At 40.9% G+C, this 17,032-nt stretch overlaps 1 protein-coding gene across 4 annotated transcripts in view; it reads left to right on the top strand.

Annotated features, from left to right (window-relative positions):
• The window catches only part of Atp13a5 (ATPase type 13A5), a 148,277-nt gene that overhangs the window by 60,835 nt on the left and 70,410 nt on the right, over nucleotides 1-17,032 (top strand). For all 4 annotated transcript variants that reach the window (XM_006522196.4, XM_006522197.4, NM_001284375.1 and 1 more), the window contains 4 exons: nucleotides 1,139-1,296; nucleotides 3,238-3,426; nucleotides 7,138-7,199; nucleotides 9,578-9,728. In XM_006522196.4, the coding sequence (XP_006522259.1) occupies nucleotides 1,139-1,296; nucleotides 3,238-3,426; nucleotides 7,138-7,199; nucleotides 9,578-9,728 (560 nt within the window). The remainder of the gene's footprint in view (nucleotides 1-1,138; nucleotides 1,297-3,237; nucleotides 3,427-7,137; nucleotides 7,200-9,577; nucleotides 9,729-17,032) is intronic.

Raw genomic sequence — 17,032 nt, 5'->3', positions numbered from 1 at the left:
TTTCACAGCAATAAAACCCTAACTAAGACAGTATTTTTACTTTATCAAGAAGCTGAATTAAGAGATCTTGCCTTTCCATGAGTACTTCCAAAGTGCTTACATGGCAACTTAGAGAAAAGTATGTTCCTAATTCTCTAAAGGCCAGAAAATTATGTTTTAGAAAACCATGTATCCAGCAAGAAATAGGGCTAAGGCACACTTTATACTTAAAAACAAAACAAAACAAAACAACAAAAAAGTGACTCATATTCAAAGTGTAGAACTGCCAATCATTTTAGTCAGTAAGTCAAACAGAAATGAGAATATACTAAATGCTATGTAAGTTAATGAATTAATTTTTTTCTTAAGACAAGTTATGATATGATATAAGAGACACATATGTACTTACAGTAATGTATAGTTAACTAGAATGGTGATAAATGCTAAATGACCAAGAATCACAGGATATAAATCACTTTTGGTTCAAATGTGGATGTGGAATTGAGAAAACACTTTTTGATGAGGTGGAAATTGAAAGCAAGGCTGATAGAGTGAGGGGGAGTTTATTCAAGCTTATGAGAGCTAGAGAGATAATCACAAAATATAAAGTGCAAGGGTCTTCTGGCACCAGTGAATAGTGAAGACAGTCTGTCAAGATAGAGGCACATGATGTTGAAAGGGACTTTCAATATTATGCCTAGAATTTTCAGCTGGAAGGCCTTGGAGTTTGAGGAAGGCATGAAAATCCTGTGCACATATATTTGAAATAAATCACTTGCCTATTGCCTTCTATTTCTTTAAATTTTCAGTTCTTTTATAACTTGTACCTGTTTTCAACACATACCTGCTTTCCCATTCTCTTGGCATCTCATTTTCTCTGGTCACAGTTTGCAGCAGGCAAGTCCACTTTTTAAACTCTGTAAATGAATGGTTGTACAGTGGGGATCACTGAAGCATTGTCTCCAAGGACAAGAGGAATTAAATGGTGTTGAGTGAATGCCACTGATTGCTCTCCGTGAGTTTTGACAAGGAAGGCAAATAGACTATTGGGTCAGAGTAATGCTATTTCCACCTCAGACTCTAGTGGCACAGCCACTGTAGCATTCCAGTGGCTCTGGAAAGAAGCTGAGACTCTCTCCTTCTGTACTTACCTTCTTAGGTTATAATACAGCCAAAGGAGACTTAGTGAGATCCATCCTCTACCCTCGACCTCTGAACTTCAAACTGTATAATGATGCCTTCAAGTTCATGGTGTTCCTGGCCTGCGTTGGTGTTGTGGGATTTTTCTATGCCCTAGGTGTCTATATGTACCATGAAGTAAGTACTATGAGTAAGTCGTGCCAATCATAGTTTTTCAAGAGCTTGACCTAACTCCAGAAGGTTAGATAACACTGACTCTAGATTTAATAATTTTGTGAATCAATGCTGTCCAAAGGAATTTTCTTAGATTGGAGAAATGTTCTATGCCTACATCTCCAGCCTGAAAAGACTTGGCTAAAAATACAGCTATATTGCCAGTACAGTGGTTGCCTAGCATGTACAAGGCTCTGGATTTCATTCCCATAAATATACACTCACAAACACACACAAAGTATATATATTCATATATTCACACATATAACTATAGCACCTAGACAGATGTAACAAATGAACTTTCAATTTACATTCATGTTAAATAGCAGAGCTATGAAAGTTTTCCAGGGTGCTGGGGAGATGGGTTAATCGTTAAGAGTGTTTGTTGTTCTTGCAGAGGATCAGGGTCTGGTTCCCCGCTCCCACATTGAGTGGCTTACAACTACTACTGTAGGTTCAGCTCCAAGCTATCTGGTGCCCTCTATAGGGAATTTGCTCTCTGTTTGCTATCTGAAGAAGAATCAACTATTTACCAAGTTGATGTGGGTGCTTCCCTTCACGGGTAGCAAGGGAGGGAGAGGCTGCCATTTGTAACCTCTGAGGGTCTTTCTGGTCCTGAGAGTCTGTTCTGCTGTGTATTTCTGTGTCCTCCAAGACATGCTGGGATCCTACCTATGAACTGGTCAAGAAGAAGAGGAGGCTATAAGTAAAGCATGAGTATGAACCCGGGCATTGTTCAGACTGGTAGTACCATGTGAATGTGCAAGGGACCAGGAATTGGTGGATGATGGCATAATTCCAAGAATTTCTAGCCAATGCTCATGATAGAATCTAATCTCTGAACAATCATTTCAAACTGGCCTGAGGCTGCAGGGAGGTAGCCCTAAGGAGTCCAGTGCATTTGTCACTAGTAGAATGGAATTAGGAAAAAACTAGGCAGAATGTCAAGGCTGTTGGGTCCAGAATGTCACGCAGTGTGGCAGTCTGACCTGGAGAGCAGAAGGAGCATCAGATAAGCCAAGTAAGCTTTAGCACAGCCTGGGTGTGAAGGTTTCCTGGACAGAGCTCAACCTGCCGTCCACACCACGGCTGAAAGTTGGATCTCAGAACTTGTGGGTCAGAAACTTTGACCCTGTGGCAGCAACTGTCTGCACTGATCCAGGCTTAGACAAGTTTGAGTCTGCAGAATCAAAACTCATCCATGTGAGCAGCTGGAGAAAGTAGAGAAAGCAGTGGTTGTAGGAACAGATAAATAATGCCCCTGGTGGAGACATATGTCTGCCACAGGAAAAGAATGTAATCTCAGTACTGGCTTCCCCAGAGCTAAGAACACACTGGGATGCTGTGATCTTGGCAACCTTGCTACCAGTGTTTGTCAGGTCATTATTCCATCCATCTATGTACTAAGTATGGCTCTGCCCCAGACAGTGAGCTGGACTTTGGACTTTGAGACAAACAGGATTCAAAACTCTTACACAGCTCATGTGCCCCAGGCGTTTGCTGGTTTGTGAGGCAGAGAGATTTAAAAACGAATGTCAAGTTTTGGAGTGAACTATTATGACCTAAGACCTGCCTACGTGAGACCCTAGGAGGTCACACAATGTGTGGAGAGAGAATGAACAGAGGAGAGATGGGTATTCACAAGGTAAACTGAGGTAGAGAAGGTCAGGGAGACTGGGAACAGGGTTGAAAAGGTCTCCTTTGGTGTACAATAGGGACTATGTATGTATGCTTTAGGGTTAGCCCAGGGACCACCAAGAAAGTCAACTCACCAGGAATACTATAAGCCAAGGTCTAGGGTTGCCAAGTGTTATAGGAGGCAGCTGGGAGGAAGCAGGCAGCTGGAGGAAGGGTGACATCTTGCTCCGCTGGGCTAACCCGTGTGCATCCTTTCCCCCTCTCCAGGTACCTCCGAGAGAAACTGCAACCATGGCCCTGATCCTTCTCAGTGCCACCGTCCCTCCCGTGCTCCCGGCTGCACTGACCATAGGCAACGTGTACGCCCAGAAGAGGTTGAAGAAGGAGAAGATTTTCTGTATCTCCCCGCAGAGAATCAACATGTGTGGTCAGATCAACCTCGTGTGCTTCGACAAAGTGGGTTCCAAACTTACCAGGTTGGGGGTTGATGGCTTTGATGCATGGCACAGCTAGGAAGGACCTCAGAGAACGGCTTTCCTAACATTCCCACTATACAGCTGAGAAACTGAGGCCAGAGGCAGTTACAGAGGAAGGCGGTTTGAGGTCACAGTGAAGAAAACAAACTTGTTGGCTCAGAGGATGTCAGGGTGGTAATCTTATCATGATTTCCTTTGCCTGCTACAATTTAATACTTTCTGTGCCCGTGTTATGTTTTGAAACAGTCTCTTGCACCAATAATCTCCTCTGCAGGCAAAAAACGTGTGGGACGTTCCATGTCTTAGAAGTGCCTTGTGCGGAACTTACATGAGCAATCTCATTCATATCCACCTACTGCTTCTTGAAATGACAAAGGCTGAGTGAACAATGGCCAATGGTGACATTGCTGCCACTACTATTTCTCCTCTTCTTCCAGGGGTCAGGAATCCAGGCTATGGAAGTATTATACCTGCACTCAGGATTCTGGAAAGGTGGCAGAAGAGAGTATGTACTGGAGGGGGATGGCTGCTGTTGTCAGAGAGTCCAAGATTCCCACCACTCTCCTATAGGAACCAGGAATGAATCCTGCATCAAGCCCTCCTCCCATACCTAGATTCTGGCCTCAGTTTGGACAGGCTGTAGATCAGTGGGCTTAGCTGATTGTTCCCTGTTTCAGTTCATTTTGTTTGAATAATTAATCAACACTTTGGTCATTTTTTTTCCCAGCAAACTGCCTCCGAAAGCCAGTGTTGTACACAGTGCTTGTAGAGCATCAGGAGTGGCTATCCCTAGCTCTAGAGAGCTTTAGCATCTAGCCAAAGACGTAAGGAATATGGGAGTAAGATGGCTGTGCTACTGGGAGATGTGTGCTTGGTGGGGATGTGTGCATGCATCAGCAGGTGCACACCTGTCACAGGTTGGAGGCCACCTCTGAGCTTAGAGATGGCCAGGTCAAAGCACAAGAGTGAAAAAGGTGCCCAAACATGTCACAGACAGAAGACAACATAGTAAGGCTAGAAGCTGGACCATGAAATGAAGCTGGAGGGATGTTGTGGCAAGCTAAGCAAGAGGCTATGTCTTGAAGAAGAGCATGAGGTCTTAAAACACATACTATGAGTAAAATTTTTGTAGAATTCTTCTGTTGTTCTTTTTATGGGAACTTTATGATGAGGCTGTGGGTTTCTTGTTATTATGGCCAAACACTTAAAAGCAGCAAGTGAAGGGAGAAGAGGTTGGCTTTACCTCAAGGGCATGGCAAGGAGTCCAGGAGCTGTTCCCAAACAGCTGGAGCACAACAGGAAGCAGGGAGCTAGACTGAGAGTGGAGGCAGACTGTAACCTTCAAGATCTGTGCCCAAAGGTTCAACAACCTTCTGAAACAGTGCCTCCCAAACATTCAAACACGCAGCCCTTTAGGGAGGGTTAACATTCAAACAATAACAGAAGGGGTCAGGAGGAAATAGAGAGGGACTGCAGGAGACCTGGTCCCCTGCTGTTCTGCTGCCCCAGGGGAAGGCAGGCAGCCTCTCTCTTAAACTCTCTCTCTCTCTCTCTCTCTCTCTCTCTCTCTCTCTCTCTCTCTCTCTCTGCAAAAAAGGTGCCCATTCTCCATTAGAAAGGAACTGGAGTGTTAGCTGAGCAACATTCTGACTTTAGCCTCACAGTCAGATTTTAGCACCTTGCCCATTTTCTGATAGAATCTTTTCTTATACACCCAACAGCCTCAAAAACATCTCTACTACAGGAGGGTGATTTACAAACCGTGTCCTGTCCCCCAGAGGCTGTTATTTTACTCCCAATGTAACTGTTTTCTCTGCATCCTCACACCATCCTCTGCTAGATAGCCAGAGGGGCTGCCAGTCCACCCACTCAGCCGAATCCCATAAAGTGTGGCAGCATGTAGCTAGAACACCTGATGAGGCATGGCAAAATGGGGTCACTAACCCTGAGTTCAGAACTAAGTGTCTATCACTATTTCAGTAAAAAGCTTGGACTACAATTATCTTTAAGTTCCTTTTCTAGCTTTACATTATAGAACTCTTACAAACACGATGTCACTCTAGAACACCCCACAGTTAATTTCCAACCAGTGTTATATCACCGGGCTTCTGAGTGTATGCACACTTCCCCCCTTCTCATCTGTAAGACAGATTCTCTATTCAATTCAGCCTGAGCTTGGGCTTGAACATTATGATAAAGGTTTTCCCTTTGCTATTCTATTCTCTCTAGATTAGAACTTTAATTAAAATTTCATTTTCTTTCTATCTGAGGTTATTTTTGTCACGAGAGGTTATTTTTAAATAGAGAGGTAACACACGGTCTCCTTGTTCTTACCCTGTTGCCGATTCTCTCTATGTTCATGCTCAAAACATGGATGCTTAAAAGCGTAACCTCCCAACAAAAATATTTCAGCTGGAATTAAGCTGCTAATTCTTTCTGAAATGGAACAACCCAAGGGGATTTGGGCGGTTGAACATGCAGGCAGGTTGGTACTTTAGAGAAAGCAGGATAGAAAATGTAACAAGTTGCTTCTTTATAAAAGTCACCCTTGAGGAATGGTTCCCCTGAGCCTGCTGCCTCTTTGGGAACTGAGTGAACTCAAGAAAGAAGGATGCTTTAGTTATTTGGAGAGCCAGAGTGGGCTTTACCTTCCCACATGCCTAGCAGAACTCACCAACATGATGGCTGGTGGGTGAAGGTTGTTTGGACTTTGATTCAGTCTTCCAGCCTGTGGACCACTGTCTCCTGATAGGATATAATTGTCTGATTCTCTACTGTTTGCTCAGTTGTCAGGAGGGGAGCCTCGGAAGCCCGTGCCTGTAAACAGCCATGCTGAGATGCTGGGATGACAGATGATGCCATCCAATAGGAAGCTAGGAAACCCAGTGTTTTATATGCCAGTGGCTTTAAATAGTGCATGCAGGAGCTGCTAGTATCGGTACTTAGGAGTGTCCTGTCTGCCTGACGTGTTCTGGAACAGCAGCAGCCACTATACTCACTCTGGACAGATGCGGAGTGGTTAGCCTAAGGCTGTCAGACCACACAAACTTGTAGCTAATGAATAACCGGGACATGAACATAGTATACCAGACTTGGTTCTGTTTGCCTTCTGGTTACATTAACTGACAAATATTTTCCTATAATACAGAGGATCAAATGACCAATTTCCTCTTGATCTGACAATAAAACTTACTCACGGGCATTCATTAATATTTATTATTAGCATTTCGTTTCTGTCTGTGGGCTGAAAAATTCTTTACATTATGACCTGAATTGTTACTATAGTGGCCATAGTTTTAGAAAATTATGATGAGCCAAAAGGAAAAGGGTAGACTAGCTGATCTTGGAAAGAGGGGGAAAAAAACCAACAAAATCTGTTTTGAAAAGACAGCAGGAATCCACTGCAGAGTCAGCTGTGAGGTGGCTCGTGCTGAATTTCCACTTATGGGGCCTCTCAGTGACAACAACAGCAGACAGGACAACAAGCGAGCAGATTCAAACAAAGCTCATGCACAGTGTCATGTGGAAGCCGGAAGCTCCTGGGGATGCTGCACTAACTGCAGATGCTCAGAAACAAGGTTTTGGATGACTGGATATGCTGTAGTTTCTTGGAAGCTTAAATTTTGTTTAAATCATGACATCAGAGCTTTAACTATTCTGCTTAAAAAATCAATTACAACTTTTTATTCAGACAGGAACTCTGACAGAAGATGGGCTGGACCTCTGGGGGACTGTCCCCACCGCTGGCAACTGGTAGGACCCTAAGATGGGAGGTCTGGTGGTAGGTTCCTGTGGTGACATTCAAATCCACCCTTGCCAAGCTTGGGGAATAAGATTCACACTGGCTCCCAATTATTTTAATTCATTTAATTAGATGTGCCCCCCCCAAGTCAGACAAAGAAAGTCGATCTGCAAATTCAATGTGAAAATAAGTGGGAGAGAATGAAGGAGATGGGTAAGAGCCAAATGAATAAGACAGAGGATCAAGGAATGGAATCAGGACCATGCTTGATTACAGATCACAAGGTTTCCCGGGTGTCTGGGCAGACAGTTGTGTTCAGAGACCCAGAAAAGGGCTCTATTGACTCCTTTAGTTCCCAGGCTAATGGGATGAAGATGTTTGAGTGCCCCCACCTTCAATGGGTAACACAGGCCAGGGAAATTATGACTATAAAGACAGGAAAATCCGAATGGAGACAGAACAATAAAATTGCTTGATGTAACATACAGCTCTGATTTTTTATGACACATGATGATTGAAGATAGAAAGTCATTTTGAATTTTAACGCATCAAGGATAACTTTCTGAAAATGACGGCATATGAGGGAGATTTTTAAAGCACACCTGGCTGCAAATTTTACAGACCTGGGCTAAAGGCTGTCATGGTAAAACAAAGAAGGTAACCATATAGATGCATACCTCAGAGCAGAGCAGGAGAGGGGAGGGAGCTTTTTCCTGCAGGGCTAAGGTGTGCCTTTATGCCTGCTAAATGGTGATGGTCTCCAGTCTTCAGCTTTGATTGCCCTACTTTGGCTCCAAAGAGTGGCTGAGGCAGCTGAAGATTAGGACAAATAGTCAGGCAGGGTTCACCAAGCTAGTGGTAGGGTTAGCTACACCCTGAGCACAGGGCACTGTCACAGAAGATGGCCCAGGCTGAGCACAGAGAACGGCTTGATTTCTAGCTCTATTCATGGTCCTGGCTGTTCAGATGTGCTGATTAGGCCTTTGTCTCAAGGATCAGGGTGCCTCTGACCCAGGGCAATGAAGGAAGAAGACGGTCCTCGCACTTCCCACTCCCATCGTCCTCCCTTGTCCCTAGTACACTGATGCTTTTGAGGAGTAGAATCAACTAAACATAGTCACTGTTCAGCTCAAAACTAGGAGGGGATGAAGGTTAATAATTCCAGGGTATATTGCTAATGAGGAGAAGAAGCCTCAGCCGCAGGATGTGTAGATTAGAAAGAAGTTTCTAGAAACAGTGGTAGACTCCAAGGAACTGAGTAATGAAAATCAGTTCAAAGCCTCTGCTTGCTTTTTTTGGATCACCAAGCAAGCTTCTTCCTTCTCCAGTTGCCTCAGGAATCCAGAGATTTCTTACTTAGGATATGTGGCTGTTCAGAGAGCTCTGTGAGTTTACATGCAACATCACAAAAGCCCATGTGATTAGATTCAAGCCTCCTGAAATTTGGTTCTTGATTGACCAGTGGTCGTCTATATCAAAGGGAAAATCCATATCCAACTCAAAGAAGGGTTATGCAAACATTACTATGCAGGTAGAATGCTGTAGCTGAATATTAAAAATCCCAAGTGAGCAGAGGACCGTGAGTGGAAAAATCCCTGAACACGTAGAGTCAAAGCAAGAACCTTAGTCTGCCTCTGGAATCAGGACACAAGGGATACTGGTAAGATCAGCAGCTGTAAGATTAGGTCAGGTAGGATGCCTTTCATCCAAGAAATCTGTATGCAGCTCCAAGTACATAGGTACAGAAAATAAGTATACAGACCAAACACTTATTGATAATGAATGATCAATTTATTTTAAACCCATGTTTTATATGACAGTAGGAACATATTAAGAGTCTTTGTTTTCCATGACCAAACCATCATGCTCTGTAGCTGAAAGCTTTCTGTGTATAGTACAAGCCCTGCAGTTTATAACATGACAGTAGTCTATGTTCTGAGCCAGGGTTTTCTGGGCATTATTCTTTGATTCTGCCAGCTGTACTGGTGTGCACTGTCCAGGCTGAGCATGTTTGTATTCAGAACCAAGGCTAGAGTGAAGACATGGGAGGCAGCATGGGTTAGCACTGTGTAAAACATTTTAGATTCATTACACATTTGATTTTGAATTATTCTGTGGTGGTTGACATTCTGAAACGTTTACTGTAGCCATAATTTTTGCAGCCCTCATTTTCATTCATTCCGTCCCATATGGGCTGCACCCTGAGTTTAAGAAACAGTGGTATAGACTATAGAAAAGTCACTGAAGAGGTTAAAGGATAGAGGTTAGAGATTAGTGGTTAGAAGTTAGAGGTTAGAGTCAGCCAGCCAGGGTGCTGCCTTGGCAAAATTTAAGAGGCAGGGAATGTAAATGACTTTATTGAAAATTTTAACATTATCTTTTTAACCAGTTTCCAGGCAGTCCACAGCTTTGCCTCAGGTGAGGCTGTGCCCTGGGGCCCACTGTGTGCAGCCATGACTAGCTGCCATTCTCTGATCCTTCTTGATGGGACCATCCAAGGAGACCCTTTGGACCTCAAAATGTTTGAAGGCACTGGTTGGGTAAGGTGATGGTTATATCCATTAATCAAGTGAAGAAACCTTTATTGGCTGAACTAGATCCCTTTTAATTCGTTTACAAATCTAGAAAATGGTTACACTTTATCATTAATCATTGTTATAAATGAATAATCATTATAAAGATATATGTTTTCCCAAATTCTATCAGCATATATTCATCATACAACATGATGGGATTTATAATGACATTTTTTCAACACAATGTACTTTGATGAACTGACCTTTATTATCCTTCTGCTTCGTAAATAGTCTTTTTAGTATGTATATATCATATATATGATGTATATATTGGATATATATATGTATTAGATTGTATGCAATCTAAGTCCCGCATATGGCAGAAAACATGCGATACTTGGCTTTCTGAGCTTGACTTATTTCATTTAACGTGGTCTCCTGTTTCATTCAATTTTCATTCCAAATGACATAGTTTTATTTTTATGAATGAATAAAGCCCCACTGTGTAAGTATGCCACAGTTTCCATATTCACTTATTTACTAGTGGACACTTGGGCTGATTTCCTCTCTTTGCTGTTGTAGGCTGTGCCATAGTAAACAGGTCATAATTTTCATAGTAGTGGATGGATTGCATTGCTACCGACACTATGTAAAGGCTCCTTTTGCTCTGAGTGCATGTCAGCATTTGGTGAGCTTGCTATCCAGATTGCAGGCTCTCTTCACTCTCTTAGCTCCCATGGGAGTGCAGAAGCTTGGGAATGTCCTATAGTTCCATTTGTCAGTTCGTGTTATTTCCTGAGCTGTGGGAATCCCTTTTTTGAAAAATCCACACCTGAGTCTTTGTCTCAATGTGTTTTTCCCTAGTAATTCTAAAATTTCACGTCTTACATTAAAGTCTTTGATGCATTTTGAATGAATATTTTCACCAGATAGGCGATAAGAATCTAGTTTTATTTGACATGTGCAAATCCAAGTTTCCAGCACTATTAGTTGGAAAGGCTGTTTTTTTCCGGGGTGAGTGTATGTGTGTGTGTGTGTGTGTGTGTGTGTGTGTGTGTGTGTGTGTGTGTACATATACACAAATACATATGCAAATATATATAAACACACATACATGTGTATCATATATGAATGCACATACACACATACATATATGCATATACTCAAAATTCAGTTGGATGTGACTGGTTTATCACTATATCTTATCTATTTCCTTGGTCTACATTCTGTGTTTGTGTTCGTTTTGTTAATTCATGTGGGTTTTGTTACCATGTCTGTAGTATAATTTGAAATCAGCTACGGCAACACCTCTAACATTACTTTTCTTGCTTTGGATTGTTTTGGTTCTCTGGTCTTATATGTTTTCATATGAATTTTAATATTGTACTTTTTCTAGCTCTGTGAAGAACATCTTTGGAATTTTTATGGGAATCAAATTAAATCTTCCGTCTTCTCTTTTGGTAACATGACAATTTCTATAATATGGATTCTGCCAATCAATGAATGTAGGAGACCTATCCATCTTCTAGTGTCATTTTCAATTGTGTTCAATGATGCTTACAAGTTTTTATTGTAAAGGGTTTTCACATCCTTGGTTATACTTATTCCTAGCTATTTTTATTATTTTGAGCAATACATCAGTTTATCTAAGTGTATTTTATTTAGCAAAGGAAAAAAATAATCTTTCACATTTGCAAGTGATATAGACTATTTAAAAAACAAGTCTAGATTCAGAAGACAGCTATACTTACCCTCATCAACTCTAATTTTCAGCTATTAGTGGAAAGTGATTCTTAAAGAACAAAGCATTATTCTTTAATACTTTCATTAACCCGCAGGATCTTGAGTCATATTTATTACAAACATACAACATTTGGAATCATGTAGTTTGCTTGTTAACTTAGAAAGTTAATACACAACTCTATAGAGTCAGAGTATATTTTTTAAAGATCTATACTAATTATTCTGCACAATAAAATTTGTAGACTACTATCTACTAAATAACACTGAACTGGACAGCAGGGTTAGCCTCTATACATAGCAATTAAGTGCCAAGAAGATCTGAGATAATTTTGGAGAGGCACCTCAACTGCTTTCTATATGCTAGAGAGCTCTGAGGTAGGGAGGACAGCCTGGCCGCACCCTAAGACTCCAGACACAGAGTGCGGAAGAGCAAGCTTATGGTCGCTCATCACCAGCAGTTACACTTCTGGGTAGAAAAGTCAGAAAAAGCTTCACTGTGTCGTGTGACAAGTAGTTACAAAGTTTAATACTCTTTTCATAAAGCTTATTTTTTTAACGATTATATTTTCTATGTATATTGCCATTAGTATTTCAGAATTTTGTACCAAGTATCCTTGGTATGCTTTGAAGCTGTTATGGATGAGACCACTTTCCGATTTCCTTCTTGCTGTTGACATACAGATGAGTGGCTGCAATTTGTTTGTTGATTTTATGTCCTGCTGCTTTGCTGAAATCCTTCATTACATCCAAGAGTTTTATGGCAGAGGCATTTAGACACTGAAGTTTAGGGACATGTCATCTGCAAACAGGGATAATTGGGCTTCTTTCTGTTTGATATCCTTTCATTTTTCATTTTCATTACTATTCTGGCTAGTTGAAAGAACAGACACTGCTTTCTCAGTTTTACTTTGCTAGGAGATTCAGTTTTCCCCATTTGGTCTCTTGCTAGCTGTATGTGTGACTTTGTGGGGGTCTCTGCAAATCTACAGCCAGCGGAGTGTTGAGCCAGGGGAAGTTAAGAAGGAAATTCACATCAACATGATCCAGTAGCCAGTGAAGTTACAAACTTCAAGATTCTGACGCCAGGTCTTAGGGATATTTAAGCACAGCATAATTTGATAAAAAAAAGCTTCTTGGTGATAATTAACTCAATCTGTAGTGCACAACAAAGCTTGAGGCATGATTACATCAAAATTCTTGTAAAATACAAGTAACCTCTTCCATAAGGATGGGCTTTATACATTAAGTAAGAAAGCAGGCTCAAGGTAAACACGGTCATGATAAAGGTCGGGGGGAGGAGAGTGCTATAGATTGATTGAGATAAACAAAGTCACTATAAGATTCCAGGAGAGCTATGGGAGGTTGGGAAGCTAGTGGAGCACGCAGGGGACACCAGGCTATTAACCTCACTTATTTCCAGGTTTCCCTAGTGCTTATCTGTGAGCATAAGGGCCCACACAGCTCCTACAGTCATAATAGCCATTATTTTGCTTAAGTGTATTTGTTCTGTTCCTAGTAGCTTCAGCGATATCATCACATGCTAACCTCTGTCAAAGGTCTTTTCTGCATCTATTGAAATGATAAGTGATTTCTGCCTCCAGTCCATCTATGTCTTTGACGTTTAATGATCTGTATATGCCTAACTGCCGTTGCATCTAGGAGTGAAACAGCTTCATTACGGTTATATAATCTTTCCAATGTCTCAATTGGTTTGGTTTACAAATATCTTATTGATAATTTTTGAAAACATATTATCAGAGAAATGGGCCTGTAGCTGGGTAAATGCTTTATTGGCTCATACACTGTCAGGGTAATGCTGCCTTCATAGACTTAGTTTGCTTGGGTTCCCTTTCTTTCTCTTGTGTGGGATAATTTGAGGCATAGAGGAGTCAGAGCTTTAAAGGTCTGGGGAAATGTGGCAGTGAATTAGTCTGCTCTCAGCTTCCCTTTGCTGGGAGGCTTTTTTGTCACTGTTAAATTGTCTTGATTGTCATGGGTAGGAGTAAATTGCTTGTATGTTTGCATTCCCTTGATTTAACATTGCTAGGTCATATGTGTCTAAACATTGACCTATGTCTTCTAGATTTTCCAGACTTTTGAAATGTATGATTTGAAAATATTTACTAGTGATCAAATTTCATTAGAATCTGTTGTAATCTCTCTCTTTGCATCTCTGCTTTTCTTCATTTCTATCTTCTCTTTCTGTCAGTGGATTTGACTAAGATTTTATTCAACTTGTTTTTTGTTTTTTCAAAAAACCAATACTTTGATTTATTTTAATTGTCCTTTGATCTTCATTTTATTGACTTCAGCCCTAACCTTATAATTTATTTCCATCTACTGCTTTTGGCATATTCTTGCCTTTCCTTCTTCCTTCCTTCCTTCTTTTCTCCCTTCCTTCTTTTCTTTCTTCCTTCCCTCCTTCCTTTCTTTCACCTCTTCCTTTCTTTCACCTCTTTCTTTCTTTCTTTCTTTCTTTCTTTCTTTCTTTCTTTCTTTCTTTCTTTCTTTCTTCCTTCCTTCCTTCCTTCCTTCCTTCCTTTCTTTCTTTCTTTCTTTCTTTCTTTCTTTCTTTCTTTCTTTCTTTCTTTCTTTCTTTCTTTCTTTCTTTCTTTCTTTCTCCTCTCCCTTCCCTTCCCTTCCCTTCCCTTCCCTTCCCTTCCCTTTCCCCTTCCCCTTCCCCTTCCCCTTTCCTTCTCCTTCCCTTCCCCTTCCCTCCCTCCCTCCCTCCCTTCCCTTCTCCTTCTCTTCCCTTCCCTTCCCTTCTCCTTCCTTCCTTCCTTCCTTCCTTCCTTCCTTTCTTTCTTTCTTTCTTTCTTTCTTTCTTTCTTTCTTTCTTTCTTTCTTTCTTTCTTCCTTTCTTCCTTTCTTCCTTTCTTTCTTTCTTTCTTTCTCTCTTTCTTTCTTTCTTTCTCTCTTTCTCCTTTTCATTCTTGTTTTTCTGATGATTAAACTACTCAATTATGTATTTGAGTGTTCCCTGATTTTTTAATTGATTATATTATTTATTCACTTTACATCCTGATTACAGCCCCATAGTTCCTCCTTTCCTCCCAGTCCCACTCTTACAAATACCTCCTGCCATTACCCCTCTCTCCTCAGAGAAGGGGGAAACCCCCTTGGGTATCACCCCACCCTGGGAAATTCAGTTGCTGTAGGCTGAAGCACATTCTCTCCAGCTGAGGCCCAACTAGGTAGTCTAGGTATGGGAAGGGAAGCCATTGGCTGGCAACTGAGTCAGAGGCAGCCTCCACCTGCAGTTGTTGGGGGCTCCACATGACCATACTGTACATCTGCTACAAATGTGTAGGGGGGTCTAGGTCCAGCCCCTGAATGCTCTTCAGTTGGTGATTTAGTCTCTGTGAGACCACATGGGTCCATGCTAGTTAACTCTGTAGGTCTTCTTGTAGTGTTCTTGACTTATCCAGCTTGTTCAATCCTATCCTGACTCTTCCACAAGACTCCCAGATGTTTGGGACATCCTCCTGATGTTTGGCTGTGGGTCTCTGCATCTGGTTCCATCCACTGCTGGAGGAAGCCTCTCAGGAGACAGTTTTGCTAGGCTCCTGGCTACAAGCATAGCAGAGTGTTTTCCCTGACTTTTAAGTGTTGAACCTACACTAACTCATGTCTCAAAGAACTAACTCTGCAATGTTCTAAAAGTTTCAATAAATCATGTTTTAATTTTTATTGACTCTAGGAAGTTTTGGTTTCCTCCCTAACTTTTTCAGTGACACATTGGTCCTTCAAAATAGTATTATTTATTCCCCACGCATATGTGTAGCATTTCTTGCTATTGATTTTTGGTTTTATTCTACTGTAAGCTGATAAGATTTAAGAAAATGTATTTTTCAAGACTTGGTTTATGGCACAAAATATAATCTGTTTTTTTTTTTTGAGAAAGTTCTATGGGCTGCTGACAGCAACGTATATTCACATCTGAGAGGTAGAGATTTATGGTGCTGTTGAACAGTGAGCTTTCTTTGTACATTTTTCTGACCATGGTGTTTTATTTATTGATGAGAGTAGGAAATTGAATCGACACAGTATTATCATAGATGGAACTGTCTTTTAAAGTGTGTTTTATGAAATTAGGTACTCCAACATTGAACCTTTGTTTTTAAAATTTTCACCTTATTAATGGATATTTTCTTTTAGTAACATCCTCTATCTCTTCTTATTAATTTTGGTTTGAAATCTACTTTGTCAGATATGGCTTATCCTGCTTCTCTTCTGCATCTACTTGATGAAGGATGTATAATTTCCCATTCTTTGATTTTTTTTTTCAGTTTTCCTGTAAGGTTACCAATGAAATATGTTTCTTGCAGCCAGAAAATAGTTGGATCTTATGTTCTGATTCAATCAGCTGGTCTGTGTCTTTTAGTTAGAAAGTTATGACCATTAATATTCAGGATTACTATGGAAACATACTTGCTATTTCCTGTAGTTTTGTTTATTCTTCTTCTGGATTCAAGTCTTGGCAACAAGTGCTCTGCCTGTTGAGCTATCTCCCCAGCCTCTAAATTAATCTCTTGCTCCATTCATCTGCTTGTTTAATTCTTCATGAAGTCACTGAACATTTTTAAAAGAGGGTTTTGAATCGTTTGTTTGGCATTTCAGTGACTTGTTAGGGTTTTTATTTTTGTTCTTGTTTTTTATTTTTTGTTGCTTTTGTTTTGCTTTCAGTATTTAGGAATGGTAAGCCTTTGGAGGTGCCTTTGCTTTGTTTTGCCTGTGATCTGCATGGCTGTTTGGGTAGATGCGTCTTTCATGCTTCTCCCATCTTTTGTGCATGTTGTTTCCTGTAGGTCTTCCTCCTGAATAGTTTTCTCTTGAGTTTCTGATCTCTACTGTTTATACAGAAGAAACAAAGGACAGCAAATGATTTGTCAACAGTAAGATAATAGAGAAAAAAAGAATTAGGTACATCATTTACACTCGCGATCAAGTTAGAAATAACAGAGCTATTGAGAGCACAAGGTCATTGTTTAAATGTTATTAAGAGTAGAGATAGTGACTAATAAGAAATGAAAATTCGGAGATATCAAGTAGGATCAGGAGGCAAAGCGCAGAGGGTTAAGCTTTGAGAAATAAGAAAGAACAGGAAGGAATAGTTGCAGACAAAGAATAATCACAAAGCCCAATCACGTGACATCAAAACTGAAGCGAAAAATAGCAAAGCAAAAAAATAAAAACAGGGAAATAGCAGTCAGATATTTCTCATTGCTGAGATAAATGTAGACTCCCCTACCTCTCGTTTATACTTGAAGCATGCTCTGCTGGTGGGAAAGCACCTGTTAGCTGTCTAGTGCTTGGATAGGGTGCAGCAGAATGGCTCTTTGCAGTTCGCTTTTTGTGTATCTTCTCGATCTGCTGAGTTCCTGTGTGGGCATGGCTGGAGAGCTGTTCCCTGTTGTCAGAGTGTCCCTGGCCCTCAGCGTGAAGCATCCTTTCATCTCTGCTGTGCTGCTTGGTTACACTTTCCTCTGTATATTTCAATCTCTAAAACAGATGCAGACACAGGCTTATACTTACTTTCTTTTGCAATTGGACATCCTTGGGTTTCCAGAGTTCAGGATGCTTTT

This window comes from Mus musculus, chromosome 16, assembly GCF_000001635.26.
Source record: "Mus musculus strain C57BL/6J chromosome 16, GRCm38.p6 C57BL/6J".
NCBI classification, from domain to species: Eukaryota; Metazoa; Chordata; class Mammalia; order Rodentia; family Muridae; genus Mus; species Mus musculus.
This window is presented reverse-complemented; position numbering and strand designations above follow the sequence as displayed.